This window comes from Vicia villosa, linkage group LG3 (genome assembly GCF_029867415.1).
Source record: "Vicia villosa cultivar HV-30 ecotype Madison, WI linkage group LG3, Vvil1.0, whole genome shotgun sequence".
In the NCBI taxonomy this organism is placed as follows: domain Eukaryota; kingdom Viridiplantae; phylum Streptophyta; class Magnoliopsida; order Fabales; family Fabaceae; genus Vicia; species Vicia villosa.
In genome coordinates this window covers 64,554,131-64,576,821 of record NC_081182.1, presented here as the reverse complement: position 1 = coordinate 64,576,821, position 22,691 = coordinate 64,554,131, and the positions used below count along the sequence as shown (strand labels likewise).

General features: G+C 32.9%; 1 protein-coding gene across 1 annotated transcript; it reads left to right on the top strand.

Moving 5' to 3' along the window:
* The first annotated feature begins 18,230 nt into the window (after positions 1-18,230).
* On the top strand, positions 18,231-19,694 carry LOC131655971 (ribonuclease 3-like protein 3). Its single transcript, XM_058925768.1, has 3 exons — positions 18,231-18,740; positions 18,919-19,065; positions 19,225-19,694. Exons 1-3 carry the CDS (start codon positions 18,318-18,320, stop codon positions 19,501-19,503), a joined length of 849 nt encoding a protein of 282 aa, XP_058781751.1. The 5' UTR covers positions 18,231-18,317; the 3' UTR covers positions 19,504-19,694.
* The last annotated feature ends 2,997 nt before the right edge of the window (positions 19,695-22,691 follow it).

Sequence of the window (22,691 nt, the reverse complement as noted above, 5' to 3'; positions counted from 1 at the left end):
ACTTGTAACCTCCAGGCGAATGATATCCTATTAGGATCATCTGACTTGGCTTGTCATCAAGTTTTCTTCTCAAGTGATCTAGCACATGTCTATATGCTATAGATCCAAATACCTTTAGATGACTCAAGCTAGGCTTCACACTAGACTAACATTCTTTTGGAGTAATTCCTTCTAGCTTCTTCGTCGGACATCTATGATCACGTCTCTGCTGATCACAACTTTCATATTCACTGGGTCGAATAGCTTGTAACCTCCAGTCAAATGATATCCTATTAGGATCATCTGACTCGACTTGTCATCAAGTTTTCTTCTCAATTGGTCTGGCACATGTCTATATGCTATAGATCCAAATACCTTCAGATGACTCAAGCTAGGCTTCACACCAGACAACCATTCTTCTAGAGTAATTCCTTCTAGCTTCTTCGTCGGACATATGTTCATAATATATGTTGCGGTCGACACAACTTCACCCCAAAACTCTTTAGGTAAATTCTTGCCTTTCAACATACTTCTCATCATATTCATGATGGTTCGATTCTTTCTTTCTCTAGTTCCATTCTGCTGTGGAGTGTAGGGTGGCACCACCTCATGCACAATCCCTTCTTTCTCACATAACATGTCGAAGTCTTTCAACACATATTCTCCACCACCATCAGTTCTCAAAACTTTGAGCTTTCGACCACTTTGTCTTTCGACCATCGATTTAAACTTGATAAATACCTCGATCACTTCACTTTTCTTCTTGATCAGATAAGTCCATAGTTTTCGATTGAAATCATCTATGAATGTAACAAAGTATTTGTTACCTCCATTCAAATCAAGCTGGATAGGACAACATACATCAGAGTATATGATTTCGAGAATAGCCTTCGACTTACTTCCTGCATCCTTGCTGAAACTATTTTTGTGCTGCTTCACCTGCACACATTCCTCACATACCTCATTTGGAATGTCGATTTCTGGCAGTCCTGAAACCATATTCTTTCTTTTTCAAGTCTCTGATGTCTTTGAAGTTGAGATGACCTAGTTGATAGTGCCACATCCATTCATCTCTGCTAGCTGCAGTCGAAAGGCACTTGTGTTCCATCACATCGAGTTCGATCATGAAGGTTCTATTTTAAGACATAGGAGCCTTCAAGATTAACCTTCCACTTGCGTCGACGACTCTCATCATCTTGTATTTGATCGACACTTTGTAGTTCTTTTCGACCAACTGCCCAATGCTGAGCAAGTTACTCTTCATGCATGGTATGTACAACACATTGGAAATTACTGACCTCTTGCCATCTTTCCTTATAATTAGAACGTCTCCAATACCTTCAGCTGCTAGAGTATTGTCATTTGTGATTTCACCATGTTCTTCATTGAGGGCTTTATGTTGACAAATCAATATTTCCTTCCAGACACGTGTGATGAGCATCCTGAATCTAAGTACCATTGGTCCTTGAATTTATCTTCATCTTTTGTTGTGACCATCAGCATCATCTCTTGTTCTTCTTCTTGTTTTGCAAGCTTTGCATCACTTTCTTGATCCTTATTCTTTTCTGGACACTTTGTAGAATAATGACCATACTTCTGACAATTGAAACACTGAATGTGACTCTTGTCAGGCTTTCTACCACCACCTCTGTAGCGGTTAAAATGTGACTTGACGCGTTTTCGCGCGTTCGAAGTACAACAGAGTCGCCACCGAACTTTATATATTCCAAGAAGGAAAGGGAAAATATCGATAAAACCCACAAATAAAAAGAAATGGATAAGATGGTCATTCGTAACCAAATTTGGGTTCGGGAGTCGGTTAAGCAAGGGGAAGGTATTAGCACCCCTCACCTCCATCGTACTCGATGGGACCCGTTTAGTTAGTTTTGTGTTTGAGTGTTAGCGTAATGTTTGCGTTCTTTTACTTATTAATCGAAGAAAGATAAAAGAAAGATTTTTTAGGTTTTTTATTATTATGAGGAAAAAGAAAAGATTTTTTTATTATTATGCTCGCCAAGACGTTTGTATCTTGTGCCTACGTATTCCCTAGTGCAATGGGAAAGTCAGAGCAATCGTAGTTCGGGCGAAGAACCACGAAAGGTTTTGTTGGTTGATTTTAGCGAGAGGTACTCGATCGCTTTCAAATGGAAATACTACGCGCACATGGATATGAGATGACTACAAGAATGGATGACTAAATCAAGAGTAAGACGAGATTTTGGCCATCATCGCATTCGAGTGGAAGATATTCGATCTTCACATGTGGAAGTATGTTCGTATTGAAGATTGATTAAGTGTCACGTTTATGAAAAGCGTTTTAAAATGGTAAAGAGATTTTTGCGGACGTTTAGCAAAGGATTGAGCATAGGTGTTCATCTAGCGCGTCTTTACCCAAGGTATTCAACAGGAGCGAGCCCCATTGTCACTTGTTGTCCTTGTTAATTAATTTGTTTTGATTCAAAAGATCAAGGTATTCAAGAGGTGTTCACCCCTTGTCACTTAACCTCTTGGTTTGATTAATTTGTTTTGATTCAAAAGATCAAGGTATTCAAGAGGTGTTCACCCCTTGTCACTTAACCTCTTGGTTTGATTAAAGTGTTTTAATTCAAAAGATCAAGGTATTCAAGAGGTGTTCACCCCTTGTCACTCGATCTCTCGATTTGATTAATGTTTTGATTCAAAAGATCAAGGTATCCAAGAGGTGTTCACCCCTTGTCACTTAATCTCTTGATTTGGTTAATGTAAGGTTTTTTAAAAAAGGTGTTAATCCAAAAGAATCGAGGTATTCAAGAGGTGTTCACCCCTTGTCACACAATCTTTCGGTATGGTTAAGAAAAAGGTTTTCGAAAAGAAGAAGCTTGACGTTGGATTGAGAATTATTTGTAACGACTTGGCGTTGGACCAAGGTTTATTTACTTTTTGGAAGTTTTTGAGATCATTCTAATTTTTTTGGTATTTTAATAATAAAACTAAAATTTAGAAATAAAAGATATTTTTGGGTGTTTAATTACAATAAGAATAAAATCTAATGACAATTATACATTTTTTTTATATTTTTGAGAATTATAAGAAATTAAAACATTATTAAAAAAGGATGCAATAAGAACTATAAAAAAAACAAAATAAATGGGCTAGAATGAAAACATGGGGGTGCTGGTAGAGAAAGGCTGCTGGCCCAAACAGTTTCATAACTTAACAAAAAAAAAGGTTTGGTTTGGACCGGACCGGGTCGGGTCAAATGGAACCCGGATCCGGTTCCAACTCTAATAACAACAAAAACCTAAAACACAAAGAGGCAGCCGCGGCTCTGAGCTTTCTCCCTCACGACAAACTCTCTTCTTCCCTATTCACTCAACTCAACTCTCTCTCTGCGATACGGCCATGGATGCAGAGCCTTGGGCTCTCTGTTTCTCTCGCGTGAACAAACAAACAACATCACAACATACAGTACATCTCTCTTGATCTCTCACGGTTGTCTCTCCATTCTCAACTCAGTTTTGACCAACAATCAAAAGGGATTCACACACAACGAGCAAAAATCCAATATTTCAAGAACAACACAAATTCAGAATCCAGAATGCAAACAAGATTCAAATAATAATTCATACATTACAAGCTACAGTTCATGAAAATTTTAGAGGAATCAAAAACAAATACCAACTCCGAACGTTCTCAGAGGTGACGAATCTACTCAGGTACCGTGCCTCCGCTTCTCCTGCTTTGAAATTTAACCGAGAGCTTTTTGTCGAAGTTCGATTCGGTGCAGTGTTGCTGAGGTTGTTGAAGCTTCACGATTTTGTTGATGTGTGAGTCGCGGTTGATTCGGTGTTGTGTCTCGATGATGAAAGTTTGTGAATCTGATGTCGTTGCTGTGTGTATGAAGGTGAGTTTTATGAGTTATGCATTTGAGAGGTTGCTGAGTTGAAGAGTGGAGTTGTTGTGTGAGAATGTGAGTTTGAAGTTTTATGTTTGTGAGTTGAATAACTCTGTTTTGAGGGTTAGTTTGGCTGCTTGAAGGTTGAGTGGTTCAGTGAGGTGAGAAGTGGAGGATCGGTTTTGAGGTGTGTGAGGTTGAAGAATGTAGAAGAAGTTTGGGAGAGATTTTTGCAGAGCTTTTTTTTATCGATTTTTCTCTCCCTCTTTCATGAATGAAGTTGTCTTTATATAGAAGGAGCATTAGGTTTTGAATGAGAGTTTGAGATCAAAATTGGGGGGAAATTTGGAGAGGTTTTGAACAATTTTGTGAAGCTGTTTTATTTACTTTCAGGTGCAGGTTTTGTTTTGCCCATTTTGGTGAATTATTTGGCATGCTGTGTGCAGCAAGAGTGCAGAGTTTTTGGACCATTATGCAACAAGGAATGGGATAGGGACAATACAGTTGCAGGGTTTTGATGGTGATGGCACAGTGGCAGACGTGGGAGAGAGTTGAAGAGAAGACAAAATTTTGGCATATTTTGTTGTACTACTTTTTTTTGTTTAACTATTTTGTTTTGTTGTAATGGGCTCTAGTAAAAAAGAGAATGAGCCTAAATAATTAAAAAAGACTTTAAGTTTCTATATTTTTTTTATCTATTCACTCTTTTTTTATTAGTAACTCTAAACTTAACTAAATCTAAAAATAATAATAATAACAATAACAATAAAAATAAAAATAAAACTTATAATAATATTAAAAATAAAACTAATGACTAAAATGAAAAGGTAAACAAAATCGAGAAATATGCAAGAAATGCGACGATATAATGCAAATGAAATACGAATGCGATAATATCAAATGAATGAAATATGTGGGTCAAAAATTGGGGTGCGAAAACCTCTTCCTCTACCTGCAACACCACCTCTTTGGTTGCTTTGGTATGAGGATTTTTTTTGATTCGACCAGTTTCCTTCTTGCTGACTTCGACCAGTCAAATTGTTGTAGCCACCTCTTCCTTTATTTCCATTCCAACTTCCTTTGCCTTTGTTTGCCAACTGAGCCTGCAAAGCCACATCACTCTTCGACTTGCTTGCTGCTCTTTCAGCCATTCATTGTTCATGAGATTCAAGCGTCACTTGAAGCTCTTCCTTTGTCAATTTCGACAAATCCTTTGACTCTTCTATGGCTACCACCACGTGGTCGAACTTAGGGGCCAAAGACCTCAAGATCTTTGAAACAAAAACTCTTGTTGTTAACGTTTCTCCATATATCTTGATTTGATTCATTAGTTTCGTAACCCTAGTGAAGAAATCAGTTATGCTTTCACTATCTTCCATCTGAAGCAGTTCATACGTTCTTTTGTGAGTTTGTAACCTCACCTCTTTCACCTTCTCAGCGCCTCAAAAAGATTTTTCAAGAAACTCCCAAGCTTCTTTTGCAGATTCAGAGTCACTAACCTTTTCGAAGTTGTCTGGACTCAGACATTGATAGATTATAAAGAGTGATTTATAACTCTTCTTCTCTAATTCTTCGTGTTCTTCTATTTCTTCTGCTGAAGCGTCTTCTTCAAGTTCTTCTACTCCATCCTTTACAAGATCCCAAAGACCTTGACACCTGAATAAAACTTTCATTTGTTTGCACCAATTCTCATAGTTATCTACTTTCAGAATTGGTAGACTAGCTGGATAATTTCCATTCCCATATTTCACCACCATCGTGATTTTCTTCTTCTTCCCTTGATCGATAAACCGGAGCTCTTGATACTAGATGTTGGAAATCCACCAAAACCTATGATGAATTTCTATCAATCTTGATGAACAATATTGTTACCATCACACGATAACAATGAAAATAAGAAAGGAAATTTAAAGAAGAAAAGAGATTAGGGTTTCTGCAGAGTAACTCTCTGCCCACAAACTGTGGAAAACTTTGTCATTCACTTGCAATTGCAAATTCTGTGAATACAATTCAATTGACTTAATTAAAAAATAATTAGTGTTACTCCCTATTTATATATTTAGGTTAGCTTTCTCCCTAATCCAAAGCCGAAAACTATAATAGCCCAAAATACCTATTTTGAAACTAAATCAAATATAATCTATTTTAAATCTAAATTAAATCTATCTAGATCTAAAACAAATCTGTGTGTAACAAACTGTTCCCACACAAACAAATATTTTCGATACTCCCCTGTCTCTGTCGAGCAACCTGCTTCGACACAAGGAATTACTTTCAACAATAGCGTGGGCTGCGCCTCAAACATGTTAAAGAAGATTCATGCATAGTAAAAATACAAAGAAAAGTATAAAATGTGATGATTGGCTTAAGTGTCACTATCAAGTATTATAAATTATACTTTTTGTAACACCGTATTATTACGCCGTTTAATCAGCTGTAGTAATAACTCGTTTTTACGCATCTAAATTTATTTTTATTTTATTAAAAGACATTTCATCACGGACCATGATACCAACCGTGATGATAGATGGAATGTTACATACTTTGAATCTCAGCACCAACAATTTTTAATTTTTCGTTACAACAAGAGTTTGTCCTTATACTCTTATAAATATATTAAAATTAAAATACCTATCACCACGATTAGTATCAGAAACCGCTGTGAATAGTATTTACATTTTTTCACAGTTTTTGTAAACAACCGTGCTGATAATTATTATATATATATATAAGCGAAGTTATCGAGCTTAAGCAAAGAACAACCGTCTCTCTCAAAACAAAACCCAAACATCTCTTTCTTCCACATGCATCGAACTCGTCTTTCTTCTTCTTCCACCGAACTCGTCTTTCTTCTTCTTCTTCTTCTTCTTCTTCTTCTTCTTCTTCACTAAAAGATAATCAAGTTCAACACTGTTTCTTCTTTATCTTTCTTTTTCTTCTTCATAAACTTTCTTCCATGTTATTCATACACTTTCTTCTATTTTTCTTTGTATAGGTTCTAATATTAATCACTTTGAAGAACTTTTAAGGTACGATATTCTTCAATCTATTCATTCCATTTCGTGTTACAAAAGGTTTTCATTTGGCATGGTGTTTTTTTAATTTGTTTTTCACATGATTTTCGTGTTTTTTGGGTTGTCTCTACTTGGATCTCTATTTTTAAAATGGTTCATTCGTGTTTAACAGATCAAACGACAATATAAATGGGAAAGCAATTACCATATTTGTTCCATGTATGATTGTGTTTTTAATTTTTTTCCAAACTTTCCAAATATAATTTATGTTTTCATTTATGTTAACATGTTGTTTGTATAATTATAATGTCATGCTAATTTGTGTTTCTAAATCTGGTTAACATGTTTGTAGGATTGCAATGACATGCTAGTTTATGTTATCAAATATGATTAACATGCTGTTTGTAGGATTACAATGTCATGCTATTTTATGTTACCAAATTTGGTTAACACACAGTTTGTAGGATTACAATTTCATGCTAATACATTTTGACTTATAAGGAAGGTGAATGAAAAAAATTAACTCAAGAAAGCACATACTATATGTGTGGTTTACAAATTATTTGTGTTGCTATGAAGAAAAAATACAACGAGGATAAAGATAATTTGAAAGCTGCAAACTTGTGTGAAAGACCCAGAATGACATCCATTCAAATTTAACACAAGTTTGCAACTTCTGCTGAAAGCGCTGGGTCAAGTGCACTTTAAACACCGCTTTCTGTCAAAAGCACTAACTTAAGTGCATTTTAGGCAGCAATTTTTATTAAAAGTGTTGGCTTAAGTATACTTTAGACAACTCTTTTTATTAAAAACGCTGCCGTAAGTCCTCTTTAGGCAGCACTTTCCGATAAAAGTGCTGGCATAACCTCTCATTAGGTAATGCTTTCTGCTCAAAGCGTTGACGTACGTCATCATTAGGAAACACTTTATGATAAAAGCACCGACATAAATTATTACTAGACAAAACTTTCTACTAATAAGTACAATCTTATATATACTTTACACAATAATTTTATCAAGTCACGTTTAGGAAGAGCTTTTATTGATAAGTGTTGGCTTAGGCCATTTTTAGGAAGCACTTTTTTTTTTTTTGCGTTAAAGTCTGAGATAAATTTTCCTAAAATATATAATTATAAAACAACACAAATGAATCTTCATAATATTTTTTCAATATCAAATTTTTGTCTTCAATTCAAATATCATAAATTCTACAATCTATTATATATATTAAAACAGATCCCAACATCTTATGCCACATAGTTCTAATTTTTCCACATCATTAAAAATTATGCCACATCAAATATGTTCTTATGTGGCACCTCTACAAACTCATCTTCATTTTTCAAAAAAATTTACTCCCTCCGTCCCAAATTATAAGAGAAATTCCATTTTTAGATTCATTGAAAAATTAATGTATTTGGTCTATATATAGACTAGATACATTAAATATTCAATGAATGTAAAAAGTGAATTTCTCTTATAATTTGGGACAGAGGGAGTATTTCTCTATTAGATGTCACGGGTTCAATATAATTAACAACTAATTACTAATAACTTCAATATAAAATAATTTATAAACTTTAAAAATAGTTTATAAATTGTTCTTACAATCTTTTCATCTATTTCATCATTATTATTATATTCTTGAAAGATAAAACTAATTCTATCTGTTTACTAAATATAGATAAATTATTTAAATAAATATAATACAAATTTTATTTAGAAAAAAAATACAATTAACTATTTACAAAAACTTAGTTGATAGATGAACATATAAAGTAAGACAAAAAATAAAGTATCACCCTTAAAAGATTTACACAAAAATTTTACATTCGAACGACGCAGACTCTATGTAACCAATCATCACTGTTAAAATCAAGATCTAAGATAAACCTCTCTATTTTTCGAAAAATACACTTTTAATTTTGTATTTTATTACTCAAATCATTAAGTTACATCATAAAATTTTATTAAGATCGCATGAATAACCTTATTGAAATAGACGATCTTTTATCTTTTAATCTTTGGTGAATTTGTCTCTCATCCATAAAATGATGAAGATTTAACATTTTTAAAAATATTGGAGTTAAAAAAAGAAAAGGAAATATAAAAAAAATGTGGAAAATTTTGACTATGATGATTTGTTGTATAGAGTCTTAGTCGTTCGAATCTAGTTGTTTTTCCAGTTCATAAAATGATGAAGATTAAACATTTTTCAAAATATTGGAAAAAAAAGAAAGGAAATATGAAACAAGATTATTGAAAATTTTGACTGTGATGATTAGTTACATAGAGACCGAGTCATTCGAATGTAGAATTTATCTCATCTATAAAATGATAAAGATTTAACATTTAAAATATTGAAAAAAAGGAAATATAAAATACAATTATTTAAACTTTTTTTCATTTATTTGTCATTTTAAAATTTAATTAGCAGCATCTTACTTATCATTTCTAGCACCTTACTTATCATTTCTATAATTCAAACATATTTAATTCATTTAAAATTGTTCTCTCTTTTTTATTCTCTTCATCTTATCGTCTCAATTACAATTCTTATTATACTAATTAAATTTAAAATATACATATAATTCAATATTACTTAAAAAAATTCATTAATGTCCACGCGCACCGCGCGGGTGTCATTCTAGTTCTCATAATTATAGATCATTATTGTGTTGTGATCAATAAGAACCACAAGGAAACTAACTTGAATTTTCATAAATTTCATAATCTCTCTAATACAAATTCAAAAGTACGTATATGGAAAAATGATAACCTATATCTATTCAAAATTATATAATCTCCATGTTATATTCAAGTATAATTTCTTCTTTTTGATACCATGATATTTAATTACTTCAATAATGTCTTCTTTCAAATCTTTCATTTTTGTATACCCTGCACATAAAACATTTATGTGACCAATCAACTTATGTCACATATATCATATTTATTATATTTCAATCAATATTTTAGTGACCAATCATCATATGTGATAAAGAAATTTTGAAACTAGTGAGTATCATATTTGTATATGTACAAATCAAATATTTTGGTTCACTAAAATGCATATTTTTCAATGGTTGCACTTGAAATGATGGGATAAGCCATGTGAAAGTAAGTCAAAATGACACTCAGATATTATATAAGTATCATATTTTTTTAAAAACTATTAATTAATCATTAACTCCTAAGATGACAAATGATAACATACAAACTCCTCTAAGTAACTATTCTCTAACATATTTGTATTCACTCCAATTCTCCTTAATCTCATTCAATTTATCTTTCGAGTAAGTAAAAAATTTGAAGTCATCAAAGTACAACATAGTATGATTGAGTTAAAACTAATTAGATAAAAAAATCGTTAAGCATTAAAATAATAACTAAAATATAAATTCATACCATTTAAGAAAATGATACTCACTATGTACTCTGATTCATGAAATGTTATTTGATTTGGTCTTTGATACTCGAGCTTGCATTTGATAGCGTTCCAATGTTTTGTTTATACTGAAACATTTCCATTGACAAACAAAAACAAACATCAAATTAAAATTTCTTATTACTAAAGGTATCTAACAATTAAGAGAATCAGTATAACCCCTCTCTTGTCTCAAAATAAAGAAAATGCCACAATGCTTCCAGCATTCATTTTTTGAATTGGAGAAAACGAAATTTAGTTATTGAATTTGATCCAAAACCACAAATTTAATAGTCAATCATACAATACTACATATTTCTCTCATTATCCCCCTGCATGTTTCAATTCTTCCATACAATTCTTACTTTCACTTTATATAAGTAAATACAATTAAAAATCTTTTGTATATTTTGTTAACATGACTCAATCTAAACAATTATTACAAATTGATTTCTAGACAAATTATCTTTATTTGTAACCAAACATAAACTTCACTAAAAAAAAACACAAAATTAACAATATTTTAATGCAAGCACAAATAAAAAGAATAATTTTTTTTACAAACCTTAAAGAATAAAAGAAAGAAATATACAAAACCTACAAATGGAAAGGGAAGAAGTGACAAACCCTAAAAAGAATGAGATGAAAAAAAGAGAAATAACTGAATTGAAAAAGAAATAATTTTTTAAATAACCCTAAAACAATGTGTAGAGAACAAAAACTACAACAGTAATGGAGAACAACAAGAACAACAATATTGGAGAACAAGAACATACCGCAGAGCTCCTTGAAGAAGAAGTGTTCTTTCGTTGGATGAGCTCCTTGGAAAAGAAGTGTTATTTCGTTAGGGCTCGAAAATTGAATTTGATGGACATGGGAGTCTAAATTAGAAGAAACTTTATCTCGGTTATACTTAAAAAACCAATATAGATTAGCCGATGTAAAATATATAAAAAAATACGCCTTTTTGGGCGTCAAAAGAATAGAAAATTATGGAGTATTTGTCATACCCCAAAATTTGCCCATCACATTTTTACTTTCAAGATCATACAAGTATCAAAAGCTCAAGACTCGACTGAATGCAAACTCCCCTAATCAAAGGGTCCTCAAATTAGGGTTTTGGATTTGCTAAGGAGAAAAGATGTATCAAGGCATCAAGTAAGCTTCATATGATCTCTTAGGATTCAAATCATCTTCGTGACAAGTTTCAAGCCTCAGCTTACAAGATTGCTCAGTCAAATGCTCAAATGGTCAACAGTCGATCAATTTGACCTAAACGTCAACTATGGTCAAATCACAGTAAAAAATCTTGATTTTTGGTCAACATCAACATTTTGAAGTAACATTCATCATTTGATCAAGGGTTGATCATTATTCATCAAGGAAAGCTCAGAAACTAACAAAAGTCCAAGTTACTAAATTAGGGTTTCTAAGCAAAAGTCAACTAAACTTTGACTGGCCATAAGTCTCTCATGCTTTATCAGAAATTCCCTAACCAAAGCTCATTATCTATGAAATTCAATTCTCTAAAACTTTGATGTTGGGCCCAAGGTCAAGAAATGCTTCCGCCTAGGAGATATAAGTCAAAACATTACAGGTCCTTCTAAAAGTTCGCAAGAAACTATTTTTTGTCAGGAGCCATATCATCAAAATAAAATCTTAAAATGGAAAAAGTGTTCCTAAGCGGCTTAAAGAGGACATCTTGGGCTTTCCAAAAAGTCCTAGAACACCTTCATCGGGTTAAAATTGAGAAAGTTATGGATTGTTAAAGTTGGGCAATTTTGTGAGAATGCATGAAACGCAAAGTGGTGAATCTTGTTGTTTTGGACTCATGGGCCTAAAATTTGGTTTTGAATCATGACCCTAAGCATATCCACGACCTCTAACACCAACTACATGATTTCCTTTTATTTATTTTTTTATTGTTGGATTTAATTAATTTAAATTCAATTTTAGTTAAAATAAATAATGAAAAAATCAAAGATTTTGTGTTAAGCTTATTTTGTGATCAAATATTAAGAATATACTCATAATATTTGATTGAAGATTTGTGGAAAAAGGATTGAAAAATAGATTGGACCAAATTAGTAAGATTAACATCAAATTTCCAATCAAATTTTCTCCCATCAAAGATGTGATTTTGTCCAAAGTTTCAACCCTAAATTACTCTCTCTATATATATTACAAGACTCACAATATAATAGGGGACGAAAAATTGGGTGAAGAACAAGGGTTCCAAAGTTGTAAAAACTCAAGAACTAGGGCACGATGCAAAATTCTCTCCAGCAAGTTTCAGGGTGTTCCAAGAATTGTATCATCATTCTGAGGATACAAGGAACTCATTCCCATCCTTTGTAAAGCCCAGGACTGTCCAAATTGTCCTCCAAGAGACTACAACGTTGATAAGAGTTTCTAATTCCAAACTTTGTAATTTACGCAATATGAATCGGTTCTATGCATTCCTTCGTTCTCATAATTCTCTGTAGAACTGTTTTGAACCATCGCTTTTGTGTTTTAACATCGGGAATTGCAAGTGCCATTGTTAGGGTATTAACTCGGTGGAGCCTCTAACTGATGGTTACGAGCACTTTCAGGGCAAACTAACATCACCATTGAAATCGCAGACCTCAAATTAGGGGGGTAGAGTGGTTCTTGTTCTTTTATTCTCGCCGTTTTGCAGGTCCCAAAAAACACACCATCGGAGAAGATGGTGGTTTCCGCCCTTGGTGGTGGCGCTGACTGGCCTGTGCACAGCGTGGCAGAAAGGAGGCACGCGATTGGTCTATTCGAAATCTGGGGAATCCACGAACACGCACGCAGGAGTTGGATTGGTCAGTCAACGGTCTCAACCACTCTCTCTCTTCTTGATTGGAGAGTCAAACGGCACGTGGGCCCATGCGAAGTTTGGTTTGAAACAGCTCATGGAATTTCCTTTTTATTTATTATGTTTTTGGTTCCATCATTTAACAACTTAATAATATGGCACAGATGGCGTGGAACAATGTTTGATAATCTCAAAGACCTGGGTTCGATGGGTTCGAACCCAGGTATGCTGTAATATTTTTGTGTTTCTTTGTTGCTAGATCCGGTGCTCTGTGTTGCTTTGTTGCTAGATCCGGCGCTCTCACCCTAGGGGAGCTCACAATACACCCTCAATATCAATCATTTGATCCGCTTCCAGCTTGATCCAACGCTACTGGGAATGCGTCCTCACCATGAACCTTCAGGACCTCACCACATTAAATCCAGCACCCAGGTTTTTTTATTTATTTTTAGTTATATCATCTTTTTCTTGTTTCTTTTAATTAAGCCAATTTAGTTTTTGGGTTTATACTAGTAAATTAATTTAATTTAGGTTTTAGGTTATTTATTCTAATTTAGGGTTTTTTAATTAATAATTTAAAATTAGGTTTTTAAAATAGGTTAAATAATTAGGATTAATTTAATTAGGATTAGGTTTACTCTAATTAGTTTCGTTAATTGTTTTAATCGAATCAATCGATTACGATAATTAGCGACAAAAATTAACATTAATTTAATTTAGCTAGTTTAGATTAGGGTCAATTTATTAATTGTTTTGATCGAATTAATCGATTCCGATGATTAATAATAAATAATTTAATTTACAATTACCCTTAAACAATTCAAATAATCTAATATAAAAAAAACAAATTAATTTGCTAACGGTTGTAATCGAATCAATTGATTATGATAATTAGTAATAAAATCGATACCTGTTAATTTGTTAATTATGTTGATCAAATCAATTGATCAACGCGATTAGCAATACTAAGGTTTAAAATACTAAACGGGGTTGTATGCCACGTAATAATTCATTAACATCTCACAAACTACGAACTATGAAACTGCGATAATTGCATAACTACGAACTGCAATTTAAAACACACTTCAACATACAAATTTCAAATGCATACAACCTCTAAAAAACACCAATATATCCCGAACTACGTAGACTCTGATCCTCCATAAGAAGGTACGTAGGCACTTGGTAACAAGGCGAGTCCCCTTCCCCAAAACTTCAATGGGTTTAAGATTACCCTATTAACTTTCTGTCACCTTTCTTTATCAGCCATAAACCTTTACCTTAGACAAAACCTTAGGAAAGGGTTAAGGGTGCCTAACACCTTCCCTTGACTTGATTATAATAACTTATCCAGATCTCTAAACTTTGTAGGGTTTCCTATTCGCCCTGGTAGAATAGGTGGCAAGTCTAAAATCTAAATTTTTAGAGCAGGTTGCTACAGCTGGCGACTCTGCCGGGGAAGAGAAAAAACAAAAGGTGAATTATTATGCTCCTAGGTTTGGTTCCATATAAAATCTAGAAAACATATCTGATGTAAAATCTGGAAAACATAATGGTGCCTTTTTGGTTCCATACATAACATTAAATATCAGGAGCTGGGAATCGAACCTCAAACCCTTAACATATATTTATGTCTGATTTATAAATATCCGAGGTAAATTTTTTATTAATATTTATTTTTAAATAAAAAATTCGCTCTGTTCACATGTCCCGGCAGTTTTGTTTTTGTTTGTTGTGAAAGCTTCGTCATGAAAAGTGTTATTTGTTGTAGTAAAGAGCAGCTGAATACTTTAAAAAACGAATATGTTTGGACATTGGGAATGGAGAAAAATGAGATGTTTGGAAGGATAATTGGCTCCCTAATCAAGAAAGGTTTAAAGTCCTGACACAAAAACCTTAGATGCAAGAGTCTTTGGAGTTAGGGGCCTAATTGAAAGGGGAAACAATTTGTGGAACCAAACCCGTATCAGTGATACCTTTATCCCCATAGACAGAGAAGGTATATATAACATCCCTTCTCATTGCTTAAATTTATAAGATATTATTAGCTATATGAATACCCATAATGGTAACTACAATGTTAAGGTTGGTTACCAAAGTATAATATGCAAAATTTGTGAAAGAAAATTTGGAATAGTAAGGTCACTCGCATACAACAAATCTTCATATGGAGAATAATTCAAACTCTACAAAGGATAACATCAAAGAGTTAACCTCTCAATCTAATCAGACTCAAAACATAAAAGGGATTCATATAAACTCACCAAATCACCAAAACAAGGATATATACCACAACAATCATAAGAATAGGTATCACTCTGTCAATAACACCATGAACTATCAACCTTAGAATAAAAAAACAAGGAGGATCAAATTACTAATAAAAAGTTAACTAAAATTCATACAAGAATAATCTCAAGAATGGATCAAATAGCAATACTTACATCAACTACAATCATCACATCTCTTCACCCAGAAAGGCCAAGGATAAGACGTGCATCATAAACACGGAGAATCACTAACACCATGATAACAATGAAACTTCTAGAATTAGCCTAAGAGAAATCAAACATTTGATTAGAGATGATAAAAATAGCAAGGAGAAGAATTCTAACACTCACCACAAAAGCAACACAAATGTGATATAAGGTTATGGAAATTTGAAGTAAACAACTAAGCACAACAAAGATAAACCAAAAACTTACATAGAAGACACTAACTTCAGCAAAACAACCAAGGAGAATCACTTGAAAGGAAATATCAATAAAAGACACTAACTTCTAAAAATGGTTGGATTGAGTGATACTCAAATGCTAGCTTAGCATGCAAAGGTCAATGAGTCTTGGAGCAGTCTTTAAAAATGAAAAAAGCGAAGCTCTCACGATTAGCTCTCAAAGCTTAAAGGTATTAAAGAACATATTTATTATGGACTGGCCAAACAACTAGGCATGGCCCAATCCGCTTCTGCTTTTAGGACGACTCAATAGCATTGATCCAATCATCTAAGGGAAGTATGAATGTCATCTCCCATGCCCTACGGTCGGTCTCTCTCCCCCTTTATGCCGAGGACAGCGCATTTTGTTGTAATCGACCAGCTCGGCCTCCTCGCTAGCGACATGGCACATGCCCTTCTCCCTGCTGACCAGTCGAGCATCCCTGGCTTATTATTCCCTTCTGCCGACTAGGAACACCTCTCTGCTCGACCATCGACTAGTGTCAGGCAGCCTCCCAGAATTCCTCATCATGCTCTGAGATGAGAATCTTGGCAGTCACACGGTTTGGACCTAAATTCACGATCCATCCCAAAACATGGACCAATGGCCTAGCACTGAGGGACAATATAAAAAACCTCTCATTTGAGAGTCAGGTAACACAATTTCAAACCCTTGAAACTTTATCATGTATCTGTTCTCCTACTTACTTGTTCGTCAGAGTGTCTTACAGGTACACCCCTCCTACTCTTCATCAGCATCGTACAAACGTCTCTGGCCCACTTTCTGATTCCGATCACTCTCCAAATCAGTATTAATGGAGGGAAACTTTTTCCCTTTAAAAAGTCATGGAAATAGCCTCAGTTGTTTATGAAATGTGGAGTTTGAGCTTGATAACAAAACCATTGTTGACACTCTGAATAATAACCACTTACCAAGAACCTGATGAGGTAGATTTGCAGAAAGGTTATGGAAGAAAGGAAAAATTTCAGAAACACAATGTTCTCTCACACGATGAAAGGAGGAAACTAGGTATCTCACATCATAGCAAAAGCGACGTACCTAGAGCTGTCAATGAACCGAACCAACTCGAAAATATTTCGGAACTCGGTTCGACAATCAAATCATTGAACTATGTTCATGAACCAAATGTGCTGAATGTGAGGGAAAAACTAGGTTTGTTAACTAAATGAGCTGAACTTAAACTATACATAGTTTGACTCGTAAGGTTCATGAGTTAACTCGATTATATATGAGAAGAATTATATTGTCGTTAACCGTGGGTTTAAAAACTTACTCCAAATCTTAGCTCTATATTTTCTTTTAATCCAACGGTTTTAATTGATAATTTGTATTCTCAAGTGAAAAAAAATATTTCTAAAAATAATTATTTAAATAAAATCAACATCATATACATTATGTAGTTTTTAAATTAGTAGATTTTTGAGACAAAGTTAAATTCTTATCTGATAATTTTTTTATTTCAATATTTTTTTTATAAAAAATATTAATTTAAAATATCAAATATAAAAAAATAGATTTTAAAAAATGACTTTTAAGTCCGTGAAGCAAGCGACTTAAACCTAACGAGTTGAATTCACAAACTTATAACGAATCGAGCTTGAGCTTAAAAAACGTTTGTGTCGAACTCGAACCGAAATTTGAGCTGAACCAATTCTTAATGAGTCAAATCGAACTGAGGCGTGTTCGACTCGATTCGACTTTTTTTCCGGTCCTAGACTCACCAAAATGAAGTTAGGGTTTGGCTGGAAGACTTTTCGTATCATACAAAAGTCCAATTAGTCCTAGATAGAAACCATATTGATGTTAAAGCCCAATTTCCTTTAGGGCATAAAAATTCAATAAATAAATTCTGCTTTCTTCTTCAGGAAAAAAAACAACTATAGCTATAGAAAAACTAATTAATTATCAATATTTCAATGTAAATAAAAAATTACTTTCAACATTAGAATTTTTATATTGGAGATTCAATAACTTTTCGCAATAAGAAATAATTTCAATGGTTATAAATTTGAGTTATTTCTAAACTTACGCGTTGATATAAAGAACGAATATATTTATTACAAAAATAACTTTTAATTGAATTACATAAATAAAAAACAAAATATCTAATCTGATTGTCTTGTCCCCTTTACTTGGTAAAAGTGTAAATGCAAAAACAAATTTAAAAAAAAAAGAAAAAGAGAGATTTGATACTCCCTCCGGCAAGCAAATATTCTCTTTTTAAATTTATTGAATAATAAATATATCTTATTTATTATGTAGACTAAATACATTTATTAAAAACCATATCTGTACAGTAACTACTTAAATAATTTACGAAACAAAATTTACATAAAAATATATTAATTGCTAACTATATAAAGCCCTAGCACTAATGGATACAATGATTCACCTAAATATATTCACCTATATTTGTTCTCTCTCCTAAGTCTCTGTTTCATTTGTTTCACTTTCTTAACACACTATGGCAGCTCAAACACACAAAGAGCTTGAAGAAACACTTCTGATTCAAACTTGTTCTCTCGTGATTGACGACAAAAAAGAGGAAACCTACCACAATCATTCTCCCCCGCCACTGCCACTACATGAAGTGGAAGCAATTATTGAATACGAATTCAAGAATAAGCACTTATTGGAAGAGGCTTTTACGCACGAAACTTATGGTGCTGATAATGACTTATCTTATAACCGGTTAGAATATGTAGGTGATGCTGTTCTTAACTTATTGATCGTAAATGAACAATATTTCTCTTATCCAAATTTGGGACCGAGAGTTTTGACTCTAAACAAATCAAAGAATCTTGATACGAAAAAACTCGCACGTGTGGCCATTAAACATGGCTTAGAGCGGTACTTGAGACACAAACGACACAATCTTGAAGATAAAGTAAGTTCTATAAATTTTATTTTATGTTGAAACTTTTTATCCACTTTATCCTTTTGAACCTTATATAGGATCATTAACTAACCTCGGAAAATAAACTATCATTTAATTCATTTTTGAATTTAAACAATGAAATGTAGAAATAAAAATTTTAATTTTTCTTTTTTATAATTTGATACAGATTCAAAGATTTATAGAAGGACCCGACGACTATTCCTTATATTTAACTGGGCAGCTCTACGCACCTAAAGTTTTAGCCGATATTGTTGAATCAACCATCGGTGCTATTTTTATTGATTCTAACTTATCCCTTGATGTTGTGTGGAAGGTACTCTTTCATTTTTTGTCAAATAAAAAATATTTTTTTAATTCATACAAAAATTCTTCAGCTATACAATTTTATGTTTTTATATAGTTTAATATGATTTTTTTGAATTAAAATTTTATTTATTTACATTCATTAATTATGTTTTATTTTTTTTGAAAGGTGGCAAAAAAATTACTTGAACCTATAATTGAGCCAGAATATGTTAAAAAACATCCTGTCTCGCAACTTATTGAAGTTTGTCATAAGAAAAAATTCAAATTACAATTTGTAGATTTGTGGAAAGAATCTTCTAGTATTGAAGTCTTTATAAATGAGAAATTTGTTGCAAGAGGCATTTATGGCCCTAAGAAAGACATTGCACGTTATAGAGCGGCAAAAAATGCTTTGGATATTTTAGATATAAGCACATCTACAATGAAAGATGATATTACAGATTGATATTTATGATTATGGTTTATTTGGTTTTGTTTTTTTGTTTTTTTGTTTTTTTTTTTTTTTTGTGTTAAAGGTTGTAAGTTGTTGAGGTTGTGTATTCTTACACAAATATTCATTTTATCATTTTATAATCAATGTAATAGTTTAAATTTAAATGGATTGGATTGGATTGGATTATGGACAACCTAATAGTATTAATGATGGTGATTTAGTATAGTTATTTATTTTTATATAAGTGAAACTTCAACAAAATGAAAATTATATATTATTTCCAAAAAATATATATAAAAATTGAGATGTGTTATCAAGTTACCCAAACTTTCAATCCAAAGGGCAAGAAACTTTTTGAAACAAGTTAAAGGGCAATTATGCCAATCTACCTTTGATAAGCTGGAATTTTACTACACGCTCATGCCATGAGCGATTAATCGATTTGTGATCCTTTTATTCTTTAGTTAATAGTGTTTTGAGGGTGTGTTGCTCTTTACTTGAGTTTGTAGTTTGGTGGTTAGATTGATACTAGACGTTTTTGAGTGTCGTCATGCATAGTTTTTGAGAAATAGAATAATAAATGATGGGTAAGTCATTACATTCTATATATTTTTTCTCCAAATTTTTTAGAAATGGTTTCTTTCATTTCGTCACGACAATTCAACTCAATATATCACAACAAAGTATACTAAAATATATCGAATACTGTACTCCAGACATACCATCCGCATAATGTTATTCGAATAAATCATTTATAATAAAACAAAAAAAAATATAAAAGAAAAACAAATCAAATATGTTAAAAAAAACAAAGAACCGATATATAGAAGGGGACCAAACCTAAACCCTCAAGTTAACAAAAAAACGATAAGGACTTAATATTTCTTTTTGAGATCATTTTTACTATGGAAATCGCTTTCTCACTAGTGCAGAAAGTACTTTTTACATCGGACGAAAAATACTTTTGACATCGGTCCTAGGCCCGATGTAAAGCAAGACGATGTAATAAGTCTGATACATTTTACATCGGTCCAAGGTCCGTTGTGTAGGGATGGCAACGGGTGCCCGCGGGTGCGGGTTTCATACTACCCAAATCCGCACCCGAAATTACTACCCGAACCCGAACCCAAACCCAAAAGGTATTCGGGTGACAAAATAACACCCACGCCCACGCCCGTTGGGTTCGGGTTTTTTCACCCAAACCCGAACCCGCAACAAAATTCATAAAATATATTTTTCCTACAATTTTCCACAATATATATATATATATATATATATATATATATATATATATATATATATATATATATATATATATATATATTATACTACCTCCGTTCCTTTTTATAAGAGACAATTCATTTTTTAGGTTCATTCAATAACTAATGTATTTGGTCTATTTATAGACTAGATACATTGATTATTCAATGAACCTAACAAATGAATTGTCTCTTATAAAAAGGAACGGAGGTAGTATATATATATATTCGGGTGTGATTTCGGGTTTCGGGCGCGGGTTTCATATTACCCAAACCCGCACCCAAAATATCGGGTAGCACCCGAACCCAAACTCAGTCAACTCGGGTTTTCACCCGTTGACTCGGGTTCGGGTGCGGGTGGGCCCCGCGGGTTTGGGTCTGTTTGCCATCCCTGCCGTTGTGAAAAATTAACATACCACATCGGTTGAATCAGATGTCTGATGTGAAAAATAATGCAATTTTTTTATTAAAGAAATATGCGCCATATTTTATGTCGGTTTTCAACTACACCCGATGTAATAAATTGTTTTTACAATGGTTTTCAGCTTTGCCCGATGTCATAGACAGGCTTTTACATCGGTTTTAATAATGCCCGATGTAATATGTTTACTGCTTTTAAATATACAATGGCTGTTTTTCCTATTTTTTCCTATTTTAACCTGTAATTTATTTTGTACATAATTTTTCATATAAGATTTAAATACCACACAGACCAAAGTTAGGTCGCTATTTTGCATATTTTTTCCACAGCACACAGACCACATTTAATTGCACCAAATAGCTAATATATATATATATATATATATATATATATATATATATATATATATATATATATATATATATATATATATATATATATATATATATATAAAAGTATTAATCTAGGATACACAAGTGTACAAAATGATAAGAACGGTTTACACACGGTTTACTACTACAAAATAATAACACAACAAATATCCAACCATTTAAGTCCTTTCGCGCACTTGAAAAACCAACATGCATCCATGAAAAACATAAAGTTATTCTTTATATAACTCAAAGAAACATTTTGCCTAACAGAGTCGCAAATCATACAAATCTTCTGTTAGAACAAGATTGAGAATCTATGTTCAGAATCTGGTTTTGATGATAACAAGCATATATTTTGTGAGTAAAATTTTTATTACTAATGGTTTCACTTAGTGTGCAGATATTATGCTATAAGTCTTATACAGGATTCATCAGAAAAAGAGTACAATGACTACATCAAAATCCGGCTCAGATATGAAATCAAACATCCAGAAGATTGACAAAGCCATAACATCATTCATCAGATGTTCTGATTAAGAACATATCAAACAAGCCAAAGACAGCAGATCAGAAGCAACAATAAAAAAACAAGACCACTCAGAAGAACAAGGAATATCAACGCTCACATACAACAAGCACAAAATCAGGAAGTACATCAGATAAGCTTCAAGGAATTACAAAGAATTATCAGATACATGAAGTCTCGGTACAACAAGGATAGAAGATCAGAAGTTCTGATAGAATAACGCAGTGACATACAAAATGCAAACAACAAAAGAGTCACTTGTGAATCAATGAAGAATCTACAACTCAACATACAAATACAAAGCGTAGAATCAAATGGGAAGCCGTTAGAAACATCATCATAAGCAAAACGGTTACAACATTTAAAAGGAACAACTCCCAAGGTAGACTGAAGAAGCAAGCCACATGCAGCATGTTGGAAAGACAAAGCTAAATTAAGGAAACACGCTACCAACTGTCATCATCACGCTAAGGATAAGGTTCTTCCAAGAACAACACTTGTCATTCATGAGCCAATCGAGACGAAGGCATTCAAAGCAATATTCAAACAATTGCAACAACTAGATTCTTGTTTCGATTAGCTTTAGGACTTATCCCTTGTTTGTTAACCAAGCCACATTA